Below are 23,118 nucleotides of genomic sequence, written 5' to 3' on the forward strand. Positions count from 1 at the left end.
ACCTGACTCCTGCGAAGGGATGATAGGACCTGTCTGGGGATGACGTGACGAAGACCTGGCCGCTGTTGTGACGAGGAACGTGGCAGCTGTAACATGACGAGACCTGGGTGCGACACGACACCCAAGCCCAGCTGGAGGATGGGGACGTCCCCGTGACATTGAGAACTTCAGCAAGAGTGAAGGTGTGTGTGTGAGTGAGGGAACCTCAGGCCAGACTCCCACTCGCTGCTTGCGGGCTGCAGTGTACGCACGCGCCGTGCTCCCGACTAGACGTGTCTGTCTGTCCGTCCGTCCGTTTGGCTAGCTGGCTGGCTGTTTAAAACACCACCACCACCACCACAACCAACCCAACCCAACCCAAACTCCTGGGAGTGAGCCGCTGCATCTCTGGTGAGGTTTTAATTCATCGTCTGGTTTTGAGAGGAAGTTCTATCATCACTTGTCAGTCAGTCTACATCCGGTACCATATCAAATGTATTTCTTGATAGTGAAAATGTGAACTTTAGAGCATTCTTTTATTCTTATTTGATAGACGTTTAGAGAAGAAGCTTTTGTTAAGTTCGTGGGTTACTTCTGGGATTTGTTAGACTGTTATTGATGCTCTCAATATACTGAAGGTATATGAGACTTATTTGCGGTAAATCTATTGTTTACTTTGAGCAAACTTGATGATAGAACATACGAATTTGTCTAAAGATTTTGATTATCTCTATGTTGATCATGTCAGCCCTTTTTTTTTTCTTTATATCCCATGAGATACAGACTCGCGTCAGAAAAAAAAAGTTTCAAAGTAACGTAAAGCTTGTAAAAGTATAGACTTCTTAACGCAAAACTCGACAGACTAAGTCTGAGAAGACTGTACGATTCGTTGATAAGGATAACATCAACAGCGAAGCTTTGGAGGTTTGGATTCCATGTACTGTGAGAGATGAGGGTTGGGCTGACCAGTATATTTCCCTTGTAGTGTGAGTTAAGCCATGTTGCTTTGAGGTGTGGGTGACTGTGGTGAGGGAAGTGGTGTATGGCAGAGTGGTGGACCCTCCCTCACCTTGCGAACTACCAGTGAGGGGAGAAGGGTGTGTATGGTGGTGTTCAAGTGGGGTGACTAAATACTCCCCGCTGATGGAATTAGTGTCTTGTAACATGGGTTCGGAAACCACAAAGCACACGTTGTGTGATGGTAGGTAGAGAGTACTTGCTAGTAGTGGCTGATTGGATCATGTGTGACTCTCATTATCCAATTTCTTTCAACATCGTTGGATGACAAACCTGGTAATTTAATGTCAGAGATCTCCGATCGTTTACATGATGTTGTATGTGTGTGTTGGTATGTATATGTACAGTATGTAAGTGTAGGTATGTATATATACAGTATGTGAGTGTATGTATATATATGTACAGTATGTGAGTGTAGGTATGTATATATACAGTATGTGAGTGTATGTATATATATGTACAGTATGTGAGTGTTGGTATGTATATGTACAGTATGTGAATGTAGGTATGTATATGTAAAGTATGTGAATGTAAGTATGTATATGTACAGTATGTGAGTGTTGGTATGTATATGTACAGTATGTGAGTGTAGGTATGTATATGTACAGTATGTGAGTGTTGGTATGTATATGTATAGTATGTGAGTGTTGGTATGTATATGTATAGTATGTGAGTGTTGGTATGTATATGTACAGTATGTGAGTGTTGGTATGTATATGTACAGAGTGTGAGTGTTGGTATGTATATGTACAGTATGTGAGTGTTGGTATGTATATGTACAGTAAGTGGGTTTAGGTATGTATATGTACAGTACGTGAGTGTTGGTATGTATATGTACAGTGTGTGAGTGTAGGTATGTATATGTACAGTATGTGAGTGTAGGTATGTATATATACAGTATGTGAGTGTTGTCATTGATATGTACAGTGTATGAGTGTAGAGATGTAAATGTACAGTATGTACATCAGAGGCAAAGTTTATATGACATCCTTACACATAACTACGTCTCCATGACGTCTTGGACTTTGATGTCACTGGTCACCTCAATTACAACATTATTTGGCCAGTGACTCATAAGATATCAGAAGGGAAGAATCTGTATTGTTCTGTGGTTTGAACAAGACTTGGAAAATTGAAATTCTTGACAAGTCTGGTCGTGTGAAGGGCACCTTATAAAACGTGCGTATATATATATATATATATATATATATATATATATATATATATATATATATATATATATATATATATATATATCCCTGGGGGTAGGAGAGAAAGAATACTTCCCACTTATTCCCTGCGTGTCGTAGAAGGCGACTAAAAAGGGGTGGGAGCTGGGGGCTGGAAATCCTCCCCTCCCGTTTATAATTCTCCAAAAGAAGGAACAGAGAAGGGGGTTAAGCGAGGATATTCCCTGTAAGGCACAGTCCTCTGTTCATGAGGTATCATGAAAATACCGTAATTTAACTCACGTATTCTCACATCAAACAGCTGTGGGATATTTCACTTGACCCTAATGATAACTTCGAGCTGGCCCACGTCCACAGCTACGGCTCGAGATAGCAACAATCTCTTCTTACATCTTTGCGAAAGATGACTCAAGTCCTCACCACAGACTACCTCCCTCTCCTTCCTTCTCTGCCTTCCCTCCCTCGCTTCCCTCAGAGAAAGGCAGTCAGGTCGCATGAGTAGCAGCCGCGAGGAAACAGAAAACGAGAGAGGTGGGAGGAAGAAATGAGACGCGCAAAGTTATTTTTTTTTTTCCTGCAGGACGGAAGTGGGCGTTGGCACGGGGTGACGACTTGTTTTCTTTACGACCGTCTGACGTCACAGATCTACCGACGGGTATTAACGGTTTTCACTACACGGGTTCCAGGAAGGAGCGATATTGGACTTCCTAGAGATGATTTATATACATGTGTCTCTCGTTTTCATGTGTAACGTATCTCAACCACAGATCCTTATCCATGACCAGGCCTAACAGACCTTTCCATGGTTGGCCCCCGGGAGCTTCATATGTCCTGGTTCAGTCCAGTGACAGCACGTCGACCCCTGTATACCACATCGTTCCAATTTACTCTATCCCATGCATGCCTTTCACCCTCCTGCATGTTCAGGTCCCGATCATTCATACTCTTTTTCGCTCCATCCTCCATCTCTAAATTGGTCTTTCCATTCTCCTTGTTCCCTCCACCTATGACGCATGTATCCTCTTTGTCAACCTTTCCACACTCATTCTGACCATATGTCTCCACGTCAGAACAGAACACCCTCTTCAACACTCACAACCACAATCTTTTTACTGTCACACCTCTCTCTTCCTTTTATATATATATATATATATATATATATATATATATATATATATATATATATATATATATATATATATATAATCGATCCTAAATCACAGTAAATGCAATCCAAATTGAAATTGTTGTTATAATTACTGATCGTAAATATCAGCATCACAAATTACAATCCTACATACATTACTGATGTGCAAGAAGATAATGGGGATCTTTGATAACAAACAACCCTAAAACATATTAAAAAACAAAGATGTTCACATTACGAGACGAAAATTATAAAAGCAATTAGTTCTAACCCTCTACAGATAATAATATCAAGACACACACACATACCCAGACACACACACACACCAAGTACCCTGAAATAACACTGCCATATGTAAGAGACTTCCCTACACTGACGATATGGATCAAACAACAAGATATCTGTTTACGATTAGATTTATACAGACATTTTGACGGTACTACTAACACTGTATGTACCCAGGGTGATTGTGGGATTCAATCCGACTCGTAGGACAGGGGTGAGAACCTCAAAGACGCGATGTACCACAGGGGTGAGGGATCGCGATCGACCGAAGCGCGACATTCAAGATCGGGTACGTCAACATGCCTTGAAAATGTACGAAGACCCTCGAGTTGCGTCGTGTATTGGAACGAATATTGTATTATCTTAAAGAAGATACGGTACAAACTTGTGGATGGAGATCATATATCGAATATGAAGCATATATCCAATATCTTATATACACAAGGAGGGAAGGGGGTGAATTATGTCGATAATTCTTAATGTGTATTTATGAATTCCACGGCAAAATTAACTTCCCATATCTCTTTGCGGAGAGAGGGGAATTGGCTCACGCCCTCCTGAAGATCTTAAGGTTAATGACTTCTCTAACATTCTAACGGTGCGACGAGCCAAGTTCTGGAAATCATTACAAAATTGTGATATATCACTGGAAACTGGAATAGTGTGTCGACGAAAGCAACACTTTAGACATTCTCTCTAGCCAGAGGGGTTGGTTGGTTAGGTGGCAAGAGAGCGAGCTAGCTGGCGAGCAAGCTGGCTGGCTGGCTCGCTCGCTGACCGACCAAGACAATGAGCCAATACCTTGCCAGCCAGTCATTTCGCTCGGGCGAAGGGGGAAGCCCCTGGGGAAGCCCCTGGGGAAGGTGTGTGTGTGTGTGTGTCGGTAACAGTTACTAGCGGGAGAGGAAAAAAATTGGGTAATCTACAACACATTCAGCTTTACCGAATGTGGTGGTATAAAGGAGCTTTCTCGAGTAAGACGGTGTACGGCCCCTTTTGGGGCACGACGGTGTGCGGCTCCTTTTGGGGCATGACGGTGTACGGCCCTTTTTGGGACACGACGGTGTACGGACCTTTTGGGGCACGACGGTGTACGACCCTCTTGGGGCACGACGGTGTACGACCCTCTTGGGCACGAAGGTACGGCCCTTTTGGAGCACGACGGTGTACGGACCTTTTGGGGCACGACGGTGTACGGCCCTTTTGGGGCATGACGGTGTACGGCCCTTTTTGGGGCACGACGGTGTACGGTCCTTTTGGGGCACGACGGTGTACGGCCCTTTTTGGGGCACGACGGTGTACGGCCCTTTTTGGCACGACGGAGGTACGGGGCACGACGGAGGTACGGTGCAGGGAGGAGGTACGGTGCACGACGGAGGTACGGTGCAGGGAGGAGGGACGGTGCAGGGAGGAGGGACGGTGCAGGGAGGAGGTACGGTGCAGGGAGGAGGTACGGTGCAGGGAGGAGGGACGGTGCAGGGAGGAGGGACGGTGCAGGGAGGAGGTACGGTGCACGACGGAGGTACGGTGCAGGGAGGAGGGACGGTGCAGGGAGGAGGGACGGTGCAGGGAGGAGGTACGGTGAAGGGAGGAGGGACGGTGCAGGGAGGAGGTACGGTGCAGGGAGGAGGTACGGTGCAGGGAGGAGGTACGGTGCAGGGAGGAGGGACGGTGCAGGGAGGAGGGACGGTGCAGGGAGGAGGTACAGTGCAGGGAGGAGGTACGGTGCAGGGAGGAGGGACGGTGCAGGGAGGAGGGACGGCCCACTGGAGCGCGAGATGACTGGTCATGCTCAACGAGTGAACTGGTTCAGCTGACCACCCGATCTGGACACCAGCATCATGAGGTGAGCGAGGCTGGTTCATTGTGCTCACGGGGAGAGAGAGAGAGAGAGAGAGAGAGAGAGAGAGAGAGAGAGAGAGAGAGAGAGAGAGAGAGAGAGAGAGGAAGTTCTACCATCCATCTGACGCAGATATTATTTTTTTCCTCTCCTCTGATTCGAGTATATCATTATCATCATTATCAGTTATCAATTATCATCATTATCATATACAACCCAACACCCCAATATCACTGGGTTCTCTGCGAGCGCCAAGGCTGCGCCCCAGTCAGGAGCAGGGAAATGACGGGCTCCCTCGGAGCGAGGAGGGTCCACAACGAGACGGTACACACACACTCCTCTCAGTCCGACTGACAATGATGCTGATGATGTAGCATTTTAACCACTGGTGTTGACCTGTCTCGCGTATCAGCCATTACCCAGGGGGGATTTTGTGGCCACTTATGATCATCCAGTACACACGACGCTGCTGGAGATGGAGGTACTGGGAATAAAACATCATAGCAGACTTCCCACATTACGAAATGTATATGTCTTTTTTTTTTTTTACCTTTTAATCACCACAATGACGCATAAGTAGGGCGGGCCACAACGGTACTCGAGAACGAGACAAAAAAAAACACCTTGTTATACGTTTTTACTTGTCGTGAAATCTACGTCGTATTTATAGCGATAGGAGAGAGAGAGGTTTTAGCTGCATGCGACGCTCAGGTGGTCAGGATCCTACTATTGTTGAGGTCGCAAGAGAAAGGTAAAGTAGGAGAATGGAATCTGGGAGGCTAGGAGTGAGGGAGGAGGAGGGAGGCGCTCGGTATGACGGAGGAGGCTGGAAGTGAGGGAGCAGAAGAGTGAGGGAGACTAGGAGAGCGACATGCACACACACATACTCATGCTGATGACAGCAGTGACCACTCTAGTTACATGCGTAAGCTGAACAAAGGTAGCGGTGTGGAGGGGGAAACGCCAGCCCATATCTTCCCTGTTGACACGGCAAGTGAGGAACGAATGTGTATATTCTAGAGAGGTGGATGAGGATGAGGATGAGGAGGAGGAGGAGGAGGAGGAGGCGCTGGAGTTGATGATTTGATGATGATGATGATGATGATGATGAGGAGGAGGAGGAGGCGCTGGAGTTGATGATTTGATGATGATGATGATGATGATGAGGAGGAGGCGTTGGAGTTGATGATTTCACAACCAACCTGCATTTATTGTTTGTCCACCGATGTGGCAAGACGGAGGGAGGAAGGGAGGGAGGTGTGTGGGTGGGTGACGGCGGCAGTGGTGATGTTACTAAAGAAAGTGAGTGGTTAAGTGCACGTCGCTTTGTGTGAGATGACCGGCACCAGGCGAGAGTCGCTGCAAGGTTGGAACTCTCAGTGAAGGGGAGGTCTAGTCGGTTTAGGTAGAGAGGCCTGAGGGAATCAGTGAGAGGTAAGGTAATTGGGAGGGTTGCTTGCCATCCATGGAGTCTGTCGTAATTGGGGAATTATATATGAATATTTTTTTTCTGATGTGTAGGAAGACCATGAAGAAAGAGAATCCACAAGATACTAGATTATTAATGGGATACTATCTAGTCCTGCAATCCTTTACGAATGTATAAATAACGTGCCTAGATACATGAGCAGATAATGGAGACTGGAGAATTAGGGGAACGTCATATGAACGAAGACTGACGAGAAGAACCTGATTCCAAACTCAGAGTCGGTGGCTTTTGAGACACATGATTATGGAACCAATTCGACGACTTGGAAGCTGTAAATGATGGATGAGGCGAAAGAAATCGACAGTGGAACTGCTTGGCTTCTGGTGAACCCGAACAGCGTGTCTGTGTGAATATTTGAGTCAAGAGGAATGATGTTTGACTGGAGAGAGAGAGAGAGAGAGAGAGAGAGAGAGAGAGAGAGAGAGTGCTAGCTTGCTTGCCTGCTTGCTCGCTCATGGAGACGTCTCGTATTGGGTTCCTGGTCCCTAGGGGGTGGGTTACGTGTCAAACGTATTACCTGGATGTAGGCAATAGTTAAGAGCCACATATATCCCATTGAGATTTGATCAAAGGTCGGAGACCAGACGCCTCACTGTGGACAGAGCTCAAACGTTGGGAGAGGGAAAAAAGAGGTAAAATTATTGTCATACGCGTACGTGTGTGTGCCTGTGTGTGTATATATATATATATATATATATATATATATATATATATATATATATATATATATATATATGAGTCGCAGATTCTATTATTTCCTGGTTTGAGGAGATGGAAAAGTTGAAGATGAAAGAGGGCAAAGTTCAGGTCAGATGACCCATGAGATCACAGGCTCGTCCCGTCGTGGCTCGAATGATTACGTTTTCATGCGCTCGCTCTTCTGTCCGTCTCCTCATGATTTCTTAATGTACGGAGAGATGCTCTTCCTCAACACGACTTGTGAGGGACTTCTCCAACACGAACTCTGGGGGGGACGTCTCCACCAACACGCCCTGTGAGGGATTTCTCCACCAGCCTCCTGTGAGGGACTTTTCCAACACGTTCTCTGAGGACTTCTTCACCACCCCCTGTGAGGGACTTCTCCAACACGTCCTCTGAGGGACTTCTCCAACACGTCCTCTGAGGGAATTCTCCAACACATCCTATGAAGGGCTTCTCCAACACATCCACAGCAGCCCTCTCTTACCACGCCCTTAGAGGTGTACAACCTCGTAGGAAAACATGCTCCTCACGTCGTCTTCTTTATAACCACCCGTTCCTCACCACGCCCTCGACACGCCGCTTCTCTCTCTCTCTCTCTCTCTCTCTCTCTCTCTCTCTCTCTCTCCACGACCAACGGCGCCTCCCGGAGCACTCTCCCCTTACAACACCCACCCCACCCTCTCTCTCTCTCTCTCCCCTAACGGGCCCTTTGGACACACCCCACCTCCTCCACCTCCTCCTCCTCCTCGCCTCGCGTTTGCACCCCCCTCGCCCTCAGTGCCAGCGGTGTATTGCCAAGTCCGTGCTTGCGGTACGGGGCCCTCATTACGTGCTCTGCAACACCCGATAATTACACCGAAACGGTATTGACTCTCCTGAGGCGGGGCCGCCCTCAACACACACACACATACACACACACACACACGGTCCTTATTTACTACCAACCCAACAGTGAATTCACAGACCAAGACGACATCTTTCAACATGGGGTCGAGGGAGCAATGTTTCAGACAAGCTAAGGAAGAAGTCGATCTCCTCTGGGTCTTGGTAACCACCAGACTGTCTGTGGCCACAACCTGCATACAACGAGGTCGCTCCCATCCACACCCACCCCTCACCGCAGTCACCACCACCTTAACAACTTGCTGACGTAATTCCCTGCAGCTGCTTGACTGTGCTTCCAAAGGCAGGAGGGGGAAGAAAAGGAATTCATTCCTTCTCTCTCGCTCTCTCTCTCTCTCTCTCTCTCTCTTGGAGGCCTGTTACTTGATCGTGGTCCTCGCAGAGGGGGAGGAGGTGGTGGTGTGGTCTGTGTGGACTGTATGGTATCTACTTCCCTTGATTTACCGTACCAGCTCTTGATCAGGAGTTAGCTAAGACGACGTGTGATGGCCCTCACACACTATGGTTATAAAGGACATGATGCCCCATTTATATTTTACGTCTTTTTTTTTTACTCCATATTTTTCTCCTCTGGTAAAGCTATGTTCTGTTTCTTTAACGACAAATAAGTGGATAAATGAAGGAGACATAAATGGGATCTTGGTATCGAGGTATCTTTTTTTTACTTTTAAAGCCGATCGATGGCTTTAGTTACGCCACTCACTCCCTTGTTACTTCGAGACCTGGGATGACATTTTCGTCATAGTAACTCACAGGGAGAGAGAGAGAGAGAGAGAGAGAGAGAGAGAGAGAGAGAGAGAGAGAGAGAGTGTGTGTGTGTGTGTGTGTGTGTGTGTGTGTGTGGTGGTAGAAGAGAGGGCGTTTACACTCCTGGACGCCCGTCGTCTGTGCAATACACACATACCACGCCACACAAGGCTACTGAATTTGGACAGAGCTGCCAGCACTCAAACATATCCTCTGCACATAGCCTTTCTCTCTCTCTCTCTCTCTCTCGCTTGACTCCTCTCTTTATCCAGTGTGTCATGCAGGACCCACGACTTCCATGGGGCTTCCCCTCAGTTCATGAGTTCATCCGTGATTGCATCGAGATCTCAAAGAAACTTGAGAGTAAAAATGTCATTTATTTTTTCTTTTCGTCTTTTTTCCCCAGTGGTGAGCTTCAAGAAGGTGTCACGTTTTCAAATAATTCGTCTCATGTCGGTCCATTAATTTCTCTTATTTTTTTTAAGAATAATTTTCAAGTTTTCCATTTTCTTCTGTTTCTTTCATGATATATTTTACTCCAAGCTGGGTCGAAGGTTATTTTTATGGATACGTTCCTGAATGATTTCACGTTCATGTCTTCTGATGGCTGCATCATTAGGCCAGGAAAGTCCACAATCCTTATAACACGAGTTTTTTCAAGTGACTCTCTGAACACGATTTTTCAAGCGAAATTCTGAACACGATTTTTTTTTTCAAGTGACTCTCTGAGCACGATTTTTCAAGTGAAATTCTGAACACGATTTTTTTTCATGCGAAATTCTGAGCACGATTTTTCAAGCGAAATTCTGAACACGATTTTTCAAGTGAAATTCTGAACACGATTTTTTTTTCAAGTGACTCTCTGAACACGATTTTTCAAGTGAAATTCTGAACACGATTTTTCAAGCGAGTCTGCTTCATCCTTAGTCATCATAACTGGATCAGTTCATATATATATTTTTTTTCTCTTCCCCTTTCTAATCTTCCAGTGGCTCGGGCTTAGCCTCATTATCCAATCGTAAACAAGTTTTGCAACTTATTCAAATCTCCTTGTATGAGACTGGATCTCCAGGACTTATACACTCTAATAATATAAAGACTAGCTCCAGCAGCAAGCATTGCCAAGCTAACACTCTAATTCATGGGGTTCGTCAAGGATATATGTGCAGAGATAAGAGGGATCTTGAATTAAAGAGGATCCGGTACTATACATAGAGGAAACACATACTCTAATTCGTGGGGTGAGTCAAGGACATATGAGCAGAGATAAGAGGGATCTTAAATTAAAGAGGATCCGGTACTAAACATAGAGGAAACACATACTCTATTTCGTGGGGTGAGTCAAGGATATATGAGCAGAGATAAGAGGGATCTTGAATTAAAGAGGATCCGGTACTATACATAGAGGAAACACATACTCTAATTCGTGGGGTGAGTCAAGGACATATGAGCAGAGATAAGAGGGATCTTAAATTAAAGAGGATCCGGTACTAAACATAGAGGAAACACATACTCTATTTCGTGGGGTGAGTCAAGGATATATGAGCAGAGATAAGAGGGATCTTGAATTAAAGAGGATCCGGTACTAAACATAGAGGAAACACATACTCTAATTCGTGGGGTGAGTCAAGGATATATGAGCAGAGATAAGAGGGATCTTGAATTAAAGAGGATCCGGTACTAAACATAGAGGAAACACATACTCTAATTCGTGGGGTGAGTCAAGGATATATGAGCAGAGATAAGAGGGATCTTAAATTAAAGAGGATCCGGTATTAAGCCTCGGGGGGAACACCGCTTAGGGTAAACACTCCTCCCTCAACCACCCACACCTCCCTCTCACGTGCCTCCTCCTCCTCTTCCTCCTCCTCCTCCTCCTACGTAAAACCTCCCAATTAAGTCATTCTTAAAGTGAGATCTCAAACATTCTGTTGATACCAGATCCTGAAATTCTGGTTTAGTTTATTCCCTTCCCCCCCCCCCCCTCTCTCTCTCTCTCTCTCTCTCTCTACCTCTCTCCCTATTGTGCCAAGATGCAGGTTCGTCCACCTTTCTCTTTTCTCTCTCCCTCCTCTCTCTCTCTCTCTCTCTCTCTCTCTCTCTCTCTCTCTCTCTCTCTCTCTCTCTCTCTACCTCTCTCCCTATTGTGCCAAGATGCAGGTTCGTCCACCTTTCTCTTTTCTCTCTCCCTCCTCTCTCTCTCTCTCTCTCTCTCTCTCTCTCTCTCTCTCTCTCTCTCTTTCAAACGTACGCGTTGCCTTCGTCCACCGTCCTTAAAGAAACAACAATAGCAGTCGTAGAGCCGGGAGGAAGGGGTGGGTTAGGGTTTACTTTCCATGCACAACAAGGGAAAACATTTGGCACGGGAGACTTAACACCAAGGATTGTAGTTGACGTCGTGTCGCAACCTGGGTTGGCAGCCGACATCTTGAACCTGTGTGTGTGTGTGTGTGTGTGTGTGTGTTGTGTGTGTGTGTGTGTGTGTGTGTGTGTGTGTGTGTGTGTGTGTGTGTGTAGGGAAGGGATGTGGAGCAGCAGTCAGCTCACACCTAAACCAGGTGTTCAGCCTCCGTCTGGGTGGGAATATATATATATATATATATATATATATATATATATATATATATATATATATATATATATATATATATATATATATATATATTATATATATGGGTAAAGATATTGTACAGATATACAAGGTTAAGAGAAAGAGTAAGAAGATACACAATTTCTCACCGTAACACTCAAATAGTATCATGAATAGCATCTATACACACACACACACACACACACACACACACACACACACAGAACACTCACAACCTCACATATCTACATCGGCCGTAAAAGTACATAAAGGTGAAATCATCGGCCATAGTGAACACGTAGACGCAATTAGGTCACCAAGGGAATTTATATAGGGAATTTATATAGGGGATTTATATATTCCTATCTGGCAGGGGCGTTACGTGTGTCAATAGGTTTCCATTGCACTATAGTTGTATTTGTATCATAAACTGAAACATTCACACTATTGCATCTTCTTCCCCCCTTGCAGACTGCTCCATTGACGGCACAGAGGCCAACTATATTCAACCACAAGGACGATGCAGAGAAGGTCGATTCTCCTCATCCTGGCGGTGAGTGAACGCCCCTCCGGACATATAAGTTCAAGGGTTTTCCTGTTCATATTTACAGCATGGCTGATATGCTGTTCTGGTGACATTTGACGCTGTTGAGCTGGACATGAGTAAGGTTATAAAACTATAAGGATGGTGAGGCTCTCCAACACTGGTGGTGATGTCCTCCAACACTGGTGGTGAGGTTCTCCAACACTGGTGGTGAGGTTCTCCAACATTGGTGGTGAGGTTCTCCAACATTGGTGGTGAGGATCTCCAGCACTGGTGGTGAGGTTCTCCAACACTGGTGGTGAGGTTCTCCAACATTGGTGGTGAGGTTCTCCAACATTGGCGGTGAGGTTCTCCAGCATTGGTGGTGAGGTTCTCCAACATTGGTGGTGAGGATCTCCAGCACTGGTGGTGAGGTTCTCCAACATTGGTGGTGAGGATCTCCAGCACTGGTGGTGAGGTTCTCCAACACTGGTGGTGAGGTTCTCCAACATTGGTGGTGAGGTTCTCCAACATTGGTGGTGAGGATCTCCAGCACTGGTGGTGAGGTTCTCCAACACTGGTGGTGAGGTTCTCCAACATTGGTGGTGAGGTTCTCCAACATTGGCGGTGAGGTTCTACAGCATTGGTGGTGAGGTTCTCCAGCACTGGTGGTGAGGTTCTCCAACACTCGTGGTGAAGTTCTCCAGCACTGGTGGTGAGGTTCTCCAACACTCGTGGTGAAGTTCTCCAGCACTGGTGGTGAGGTTCTCCAGCACTGGTGGTGAGGTTCTCCAGCACTGGTGGTGAGGTTCTCCGACACTGGTGGTGAGGTTCTCCAGCACTGGTGGTGAGGTCCTTTAGCACTGGTGGTGATGTCCTCCACCACTGTTGGTGATGTCCTCCACCACTGTTGGTGATGTCCTCCACCACTGTTGGTGATGTCCTCCACCACTCGCGAATTAACCAATTTGTCCAATCTTAACTTAATTACAACTGCATCGGAGAGTTAACGCGTCGTGTAGGCGTGAAACCCCGACTAAGAAGAAGTAAGTGTCTGGGTTCGAATCCCTGGAAAGTTTTGAATATTCAAGGAGACTGTGACTATCATACATAAACATGTATGCTCATGTGTCCATGTGTGTAATTCTTGTCTCTCGTGTGGCGTATTACTCAGCATACCAATGACCTGTGACGTTCTATGATCTAAAGAAACGGACAAACAATAACATAAACACACACACACACACACACACACACACACACACACACACAGAGTCCGGCAAAACAACAGGTGAAGTAACCACAAACTACATGCAAACGTAATGAGGCCAAGTCGGACCTTCGTGTGAAAGCAAAGATGACAGCGTCTCGCGCGTTGGGCTGGTACACCGTGTGTGTGTGTGTGTGTGTGTGTGTGTGTGTGTGTGTGTGTGTGTGTGTTGGTCAGGAGTTTGAGGGTTGGCCGGGAAGTTGAGGGTTGGGTTGAGGTGGAGGAGAGGTTGGGGTGGGGTGGGAGGTGGAGGAGAGGTTGGAGCGGGGTGGGAGGTGGAGGAGAGGTTGGGATGGGGAGGGAGGTGGAGGAGGCCACTCTGGGTACAGCTGGATTTACATTCCTGCGGTAAGAGTCCTTTACGGCTTGGCTGTGTGAGGTAACTGTTACTAATTGTTTTCTTCTCACGGTAGCCCCCGCGGTGTGTGAGTGGTGTGTGTGTGTGTGTGTGTGTGTGTGTGTGTGTGGGTGTGTGTGTCTTAAGGTAGCCAGAAGTTGCAGGAACCATGCTTGACCTGTGGCTGTGAAGGCTGAACCATGCTTGACCTGTGGCTGTGAAGGCTGTGTCCTCCTGTATGGCAAGTGTGTGACTCATCAGCCTCTCGCGTTCCTCCGTTGTGATGTATAGAGCGAGAGAGAGAGAGTTGGTTGACCCCGTGTCAGTTGCATCACTTCACCATAAAACCTGTTGGAGGATTATGGGCGTTGCCTACTCCCTCCATCCAACAGGAACTTTTTATCAATAGTTTAGGTTCTGAAAGGCACGATTCGTGTGCGTCCATATCATTCTCCACCGATGGAATATATTGTGTGCGTCCATATCATCCTCCACTGATGGAGTAAATCGTGTGCGTCTATATCCTCCTCCACCGATGGAATAAATCGTGTGCGTCCATATCATCCTCCACTGATGGAGTAAATCGTGTGCGTCCATATCATCCTCCACTGATGGAGTAATTCGTGGGCGTCCATATCATCCTCCACCGATGGAATAAATCGTGTGCGTCCATATCATCCTTTACTGATGGAGTAAATCGTGGGCGTCCGTATCATCCTCCACCGATGGAATAAATCGAGTGCGTCCATATCACCCTCCACCGATGGAATGAATCATGTGCGTCCGTATCATCCTCCACTGATGGAATAAATCGCGTGCGTCCATATCATCTAATAATGAAATACTTGATTGTGTGCGCCCATACCCTCCTCCAGTGGGGATGATCTATATATGTCCATGACACCTTCCACTGATGAAATGATTTTTATGCGCACATATCATTCTCAGCTGACAAAATGAATTATGTGCGCCCATACTATCCTCCACTGATATTCCACATGGTATCGATATATGACGACTCACCTTATCTACTAGTTCTTAACCGGGCGGAAATCATTGTGAAACTCGATAGGAGTGTCACCTGTATAAGCAGAACAGAAATTAGCAATAAAAGTCCAACCACAGGTGTGGCGCCAGATGGCACTGGGCGGTCGGCTGGGTCACGAACAAACATGAAAGTAATTGTCAACTGCAATCCAAGAATTAGTTGCAACTTTTCGCACCTTTTGTGCAGACTGACTGGCTTACGTCACCTTACTGTTATTATATAAGCCCAAAGGACACCTCTCACCTCTCTCTCTCTCTCTCTCTCTCTCTCTCTCTCTCTCTCTCTCTCTCTCTCTCTTTCTATAAGTGGCTTTCGCAGTAGCTGCGCTTCCTCCACCTGCAGGGAGATGATGCAGACTCCCTTGGTGTAAAAAGCATCTCAAGGTGTGTGTGTGTGTGTGTGTGTGTGTGTGTGTGTGTGTGTACCCTCTCCAAAGTCGTCGAAATATGATGACGATACAGCCCCATCAAAGAGTATATATATATATATATATATATATATATATATATATATATATATATATATATATATATATATATATGTATACTCTTTGGCCATTTACCACTTTAGGGAGGTAGCGGTAAGAACAGACGAAGAAATGGCCTCATTCTCTCACAGCCACTGTCAGGCGGCAATGTTTAATGCACCGAAACCACAGCTCCCTTTCCCACGACGAGGCCCCTTAAGACCTTACCGAGGTTTCTACTGACGGATCCATATGCCCTGGTTTAGTCTACTGAATGCACGTCATCCCGTGTGTACCACATCACTCCAATTCACTCTATCCCGTGCATGCCTTACACCCTCCTGCATGGTCGGGCCCCCCCCCCGAACAATCAAAACCTTCTTCACTCCATCCTTCCATCTCTCCCTATTCCTTTCCTTCCCTACTTCTGACACACACACACACACACACACACACACACACTCACACACAAACACACACACACACACACACAAACGCACACAAACACACACACACTAGTGAGTGGCTGGCGTCTTCAGGGAAAGGGGAGGGAGCAACTGTGTGACCCCGTGCGATGACTCCTCCGTCGTTACCACTCTCATGTCTGGATCCGCCCGGCAACAAGGTGGTTAGAAGTAAACCAACAGTGAAAAGGCGTTGCAATGGTGTTTCGTGCGAGATATGTAATTTTCTCGGTTGGTTTATGAAAGGGCTTTTTACGTTCTTTTATGTAAAATGGCAGGTCAGTCTGTACTCAGTTAACGTACAGTGTAATAATGCTGGAGTATATGTCATGGTCCAGGTGTTGCTGCATCGCTAGGCTGTTTTTGACATGCATTTTGTACGTGTGTTGTCAGTGACGTGAACGCAGCAGCCAGGATTCAACTCGAATGTTTTATAAGGTACATGCCTTCAATACAGTTTACTGGATGGTTTAAGTGAAGGACGCCTCAGTCTGGCCACTACGACAGGTGATTACACTTGTTTGATGGTAGTTTTACGAGGCTTAGTTAACTCTCTCACTGAACTACTCACCTTGGGATGTTTACGACGTCTTATACCAATTTGCTCTTATGACGTATTAGACCTAATTTTCTCACCATAATTGCAATGTCGTAGTGTCTTCAGTTATGACATTTTTCACCTTGGGGTGTTTACGGTCATTTGAAGTGGAGCATTTGATGGTGTGTAATAATTCCCCTCCCTCTCCACCACGACTCACCTTGGGGTTTGTACAGTTTCTGATTCCATTCACTGTGTCACTGACATTGCGACATCTAATGGTCTTAAGTGTGTGTGTGTGTGTGTGTGTGTGTGTGTGTGTGTGTGTTTTGCGATACCATTCATCATCAACCGTCAGTCCACTGTCTCATGTTCTTAACTACGTCTTTTAAGACACCATTCATCACCAGCAGTGTGAAATTCGTCTCTCCTTAGGTGTCGAAATTATACATATTTCTAAACACCAGTCGATGCTCAGTGATCGTCTCTTATTATGTGACAGATGAAAAGAAGGTATTGGGTATTCAATCCCTTATTACTCATTTTGGAGCGAGAGGAACTTATTATAATCAGTGATGTAAGCACATTCGAATCCCCCCTTCCCCACCTTTTCCTACCCTCCCTATCCTCGTACTACCACCACACAACCTCCACCCGAGTCCCACCCCTCACACTATGTCCAAAAGCTTAGCCCACAAATCTTTCCAATCCTTTTAGACAGGGCCTGTGATATATGACGCTTTTAATGCCGTGCGCTCCAACCACCTGCAGAAGGAGGCTGTTCCTGTTAACCACTGAAGATATAAGACTTCAAAAGATATATGATACAAGGGAAAATACTAAACCCACTGTGCCATACCATTACCATATATCAGTTCCTAAGTTACGAACGTATTTCTAAAATTCTTTACGTAAAAGCTCATAACAGTTTTGTAAATGAAATGAATCCGATTCTGATTGGCATAATCATTGCATTATGATGCCAACAGAGTGAACGTAAAAGTCGATATTGAATTCAAGACACAGTCAAGGATGAAGGTTCGATCTAGAACACAAGTTTGATTTATAATGCTGCTTTTGCCCTCATATTTACACCCGACGACCTCATGGGTTCAACAAAATATGTTTGCTCCAGGCCAGTCGTCCCCCCTTACACTCCACAACCGGGTTGTCGTACACTCTCTGAACTCTCAAGAGGTCAAAAGTGTGTCATTTTACGAACATAGAACAACATTGGACGCTCACCATGCATGGGTCTACTCACGCAGAGCTACATATGTAGATCAAGATAGGTAACACCATCTTAATCATGAATTCAAAGGGCTCCGAACTCCTTAACGTGCCAAGAGTTGATCCTCCTCTCTCTCTTTTCGTAAGAGAAGTGTAGATAAGCTCCAACGTCACTCAAAGTGCCAGTGAACTTTGGATGATGATGACCGCCAGATGTCATTCGTGGCGTTTACTGTTCGCCAGCTGTCATTTATGGCGCTGACCGTTCGCCAGCTGATGTTCGCGCCAGGGGCCGAGTGTGGGAGTGTATTCGTCACGATGACAATACATCTCTTCTCCTCGCGGACGACGCCGTCTTGCTCACCTCCTTTGATAAAGGTGATCGAGTTCTTCGTGAGCGGGATCGAAGCCCGCACAAAGCGGTAGATAACAGGGGATCGAGATGCTTAATTCCCTACCTTGGATGAAGGTTTGGGATATGCATTTTGTAACTACTGATGAAAACGGGTCGTAAAGACAGAACGAAGTGGATTGGTATTTCACATCTGCAAATTTCCAATTGAAGTAGAAGTCAGTTTTAAACAGTGATGGATAGGGTCGTGATTCTGTGATAGATAACTGATGGTTTGAGGGTCTACTATCTATCTATCTATCTATGTATATCCACGAAATGTAGGTGAGCGTCCGTGGCAGGAAGTCCACACTTCACCAGTCTTTCCCTCCTGCTCTCTCTCTCTCTCTCTCTCTCTCTCTCTCTCTCTCTCTCTCTCTCTCTCTCTCTCTCTCTCTTCTCTCTCTCTCTCTCTCTCCCTTGTGGCCCTGTGAATGTCACTTTCACTCTCACGGTCATGCATGAGTGAATGACAGACGTACAGTAAAACAGACGCACTGTAAAAATGATAATAATAATAATGATGATAATAATAATAATAATAATAATGATCGTAATAATAATGATAATAATAATAATAATAATAATGATAATAATAATTATCATAATAATAATAATGATAATAATAGTAGTAACAGTAATAATGATAATGATGATGATAATAATACTGATGATCATGATGATAATAAAATAATGATAATAATGATAATAACAATTACAATAACAATAATGATAATAATGATAATGACACTACTACTACTACCACTACTACTACTACTACTACTGATAATAATGATAATAATAATAATAATAATAATAATAATAATAATAATAATGATAATATTCTCTTTACATCAAAGATAAGGATTTCACTGAGGCAGAGTTTACGATGCGAGTTACATAACCTGACATTTAGCTTGAGCTGGTCGTGGTCTTATCTTTAAGAGATAAGAAAGATATGCATTTTTTTTCTAGTATGAAAGATGCGTGACTGAACATTGAAAAAGGAAAAGAAAAATCCTGTTTGACTAGGAACTGCTAATTCCTAGCCAAGGAATTCTGTGTTGCTTATATATATATATATATATATATATATATATATATATATATATTGGAAAGGATCACAATTTTGCGCGTGATCAAGATATTCCTATGTGATTATTACACGAAAGTGCACTTGGGAACTTTTCGTGTTTCATTTTCCCCGTGGACTCATAGGATATATATATATATATATATATATATATATATATATATATATATATATATATATATATACACGACTCGGGTATCTGTGTCAAGAGTGTGTTGTGTGTCAATATTTGTACTGTACGAGGAGGGAGTTTTATACTCACACACAACCCCAACCCAATCCCTTGTGAACTCCCTAACTATCGCACAACATTTCTGAACCTCGGTATGTTGTCCAAATTCACAGTTCATGTGTGTGTGTGTGTGTGTGTGTGTGTGTGTGTGTGTGTGTGTGTGTGTGTGCAAATATGTCGTCGAAATATGCATAGATGATTCTTGTAGAGTATACAGGTGTATATGGTTGTAGAGTATACAGATGTATGGTTGTAGAGGATACAGATGTATGGTTGTAGAGTATATAGATGCATGGTTGTAGAGTGTATAGATACTCCTTCCTTCTGAACATGATCACAACAAGAGATACATGTACATTGAACCTTTCCTTCAAGAAAAAAGAAAAAAAAAATCTTTATCAATTTCTCCTTCTAAATGATATAGAGATATTGTAGACACCAATTAACCCCAATACGATTCATAATCTCCCTTCCAAAAAAAAAAAAAAAACAAAGGAAAGAAGAAGAAATAGAAAAAAAAGGCCTTGAGCAAGAGAATATTGAGTGGAGAGAATGTGTCGTATTCTAAACATACAAACAATGGCCTCTGCAACCTCACCCGTGCGTCGGTTGTCTAAAGGTCTCCCAAGCTGGATCTAGTGCCTCTCTCTCTCTCTCTCTCTCTCTCTCTCTCTCTCTCTCTCTCTCTCTCTCTCTCTCTCTCTCTCTCTCTCTCTTTTACAATCAACAGACCAACCACGCCGTGAATGTGAAGCTCCTCAACTCTGTCTCTCTCTCTCTCTCTCTCTCTCTCTCTCTCTCTCTCTCTCTCGATTGCCTTGACCAAACCAACTCGAATTCTGGTACAGCGGCCACCCCAAGTGAAGGTGGAGATTGTGGCGGTGGTGTGTGTGTGTGTGTGTGTGTGTGTGTGTGTGTGTGTTCTCGTCTCTCTATATTTAGCATCGTATGTCTATTGTTGTTTGAGGCTTCAGTATTGAGTTAGTCTCACTTCCATCTTATATATATATATATATATATATATATATATATATATATATATATATATATATATATATCTTATTCCCCTCCAACAGCCAAGACTCGAACCCAGGAACTTTTACGAGGTAGTCGATAGAGCTAACCACTCCTCTATGATCGCCCTGGGTTCGAATCTTGGCTGTGGGAGTAAGGTAAGGTGGGCGCCTATGGAGCGTGAAGGTCCTCAATGAGGCTATACTCTTTTCAGTCCGCTGACGATGGTACAGACTCGTGGAGGTGATTTCTCGCTCGCATTGTTACCACACACACACAGACACACACAGACACACACATAGACACACACACACACAGACACACACACAGACACACACACACAGACTCACAGACAGACAGACAGGCAGGCAGACAGACATACACAAAGATTGATCGATAAATAGATAGATTGGGAGATAGATGAATAGACAGACAGATATATAGATAGATCGACTGGTAGGGAGATAATGTCTCTCACTCTCTCTCTCTCTCTCTCTCTCTCTCTCTCTCTCTCTCTCTCTCTCTCTTTTAAGCTATCTCACACTCAGTCCATTATCTCTCTTTAATCCTACCCCTACAGTGGCCCCCCAGCACCGAGTTTTATCTGACCCCTTTTCCCAAAACACATCCCCTCCCTCACCCTCCACCTACAACTCCCATTCTTCCTCCTTTATCCAATCAGCGTCAATCTGCCACCCATTCCTCACTCCCTCTCTCAATATTTCACAGTTTATCATCCCTGTTGGGCTCATAGTCTCTCTCTCTTCTTCTTTCTTTCTTCTTCTTCTACTTCTTGACCTCTCTCTCTCTCTCTCTCTCTCTCTCTCTCTCTCTCTCTCTCTCTCTCTCTCTACTCTTCTCTCTCTTCTTTCTTTCCTTCCTTCTCCAGTCATCTCTACCTTACCCGTAACGTCACGTAACGTCACGTCAAATATATACCACACCCAGTCGTTCTTTTAGGGTTTCGTAACCGCGGAAAAAAACAAAACATAAATCCCTAATAGCACGACTCACGATTATGGTGGGGGAGAGATGGTGGGGGAGAAGAAGCAAATGGGGAGGGGAGATCCCCTCCTCCCCAACCCTCACCGTCATGGAGGCCCTGTAATTAACCATCGCCAATTAAGCCAAGTCTTTCGGGGTTCATTGCCACGCCGGGAACAGCCACACCTGATTGATATATTTTTTTTCCCCTCACGGGAATTGCGGTAACAAAGGAGGCGGGTTGGGGGGGGTCTATTTTTAAACCCTCCAGGGCGAGCGTAACACGGCGCTCTAGTGGCGGGAAGAGAGAGAGAGGGAGAGAGAGAGAGAGAGAGAGAGAGAGAGAGAGAGAGAGAGAGAGAGAGAGAGAGAGAGAGAGAGAGAGAGAGCAGGATAACAATATGGCATAATGTCGTCATAGTGCGATAATGTCACCATGATGTGACAGCATAATGACCATAATGTCAACATGTTATGACAGCATAATGACCATAATGTCACCATATTATGACAGCATAATGACCATAATGTCACCATATTATGACAGCATAATGACCATAATGTCACCATATTATGACAGCATAATGACCATAATGTCACCATATTATGACAGCATAATGACCATAATGTCACCATATTATGACAGCATAATGACCATAATGTCACCATAATATAACAGCATAATGACCATAATGTCACCATATTGTGACAGCATAATGACCATAATGTCACCATATTATGACAGCATAATGACCATAATGTCACCATATTATGACAGCATAATGACCATAATGTCACGATATTATGACAGCATAATGACCATAATGTCACCATATTATGACAGCATAATGACCATAATGTCACCATATTATGACAGCATAATGACCATAATGTCACCATATTATGACAGCATAATGACCATAATGTCACGATATTATGACAGCATAATGACCATATCACCATATTATGACAGCATAATGACCATAATGTCACCATATTATGACAGCATAATGACCATAATGTCACCATATTATGACAGCATAATGACCATAATGTCACCATATTATGACAGCATAATAACCATAATGTCACTATATGATGACAGCATAATGACCATAATGTCACCATATTATGACAGCATAATGACCATAATGTCACCATAATATGACTTCATAATGACCATAATGTCACCACATCATGACAGCATATTGACCACAATGTCACCATATTATGACAGCATAATGACCATAATGTCACCATATTATGACAGCATAATGACCATAATGTCACCATATTATGACGGCATAATGACCATAATGTCACCATATTATGACAGCATAATGACCATTATGTCACCATATTATGACAGCATAATGACCATAATGTCATCATGATATGACTTCATAATGACCATAATGTCACCACATCATGACAGCATATTGACCATAATGTCACCATATTATGACAGCATAATGACCATAATGTCACCATATCATGACAGCATAATGACCATAATGTCACTATGGCATGACAGCATAATGACCATAATGTCACCATATCATGACAGCATAATGACCATAATATCACCATATGATGACAGCATGATGACCATGATATCATCATATGATGACAGCATAAT

General features: G+C 44.4%; 1 protein-coding gene across 1 annotated transcript in view; it reads left to right on the top strand.

The window, feature by feature from the left end:
* Positions 1–205: 205 nt before the first annotated feature.
* Positions 206–23,118, top strand: part of LOC139765984 (uncharacterized) — a 94,306-nt gene continuing 71,393 nt past the window's right edge. The window contains exons 1-2 of the mRNA XM_071694016.1: positions 206–390; positions 12,361–12,442. Of these exons, the coding sequence (XP_071550117.1) occupies positions 12,410–12,442 (33 nt within the window). The 5' untranslated portion in view covers positions 206–390; positions 12,361–12,409. The remainder of the gene's footprint in view (positions 391–12,360; positions 12,443–23,118) is intronic.

This window comes from Panulirus ornatus, chromosome 56, assembly GCF_036320965.1.
Source record: "Panulirus ornatus isolate Po-2019 chromosome 56, ASM3632096v1, whole genome shotgun sequence".
NCBI classification, from domain to species: domain Eukaryota; kingdom Metazoa; phylum Arthropoda; class Malacostraca; order Decapoda; family Palinuridae; genus Panulirus; species Panulirus ornatus.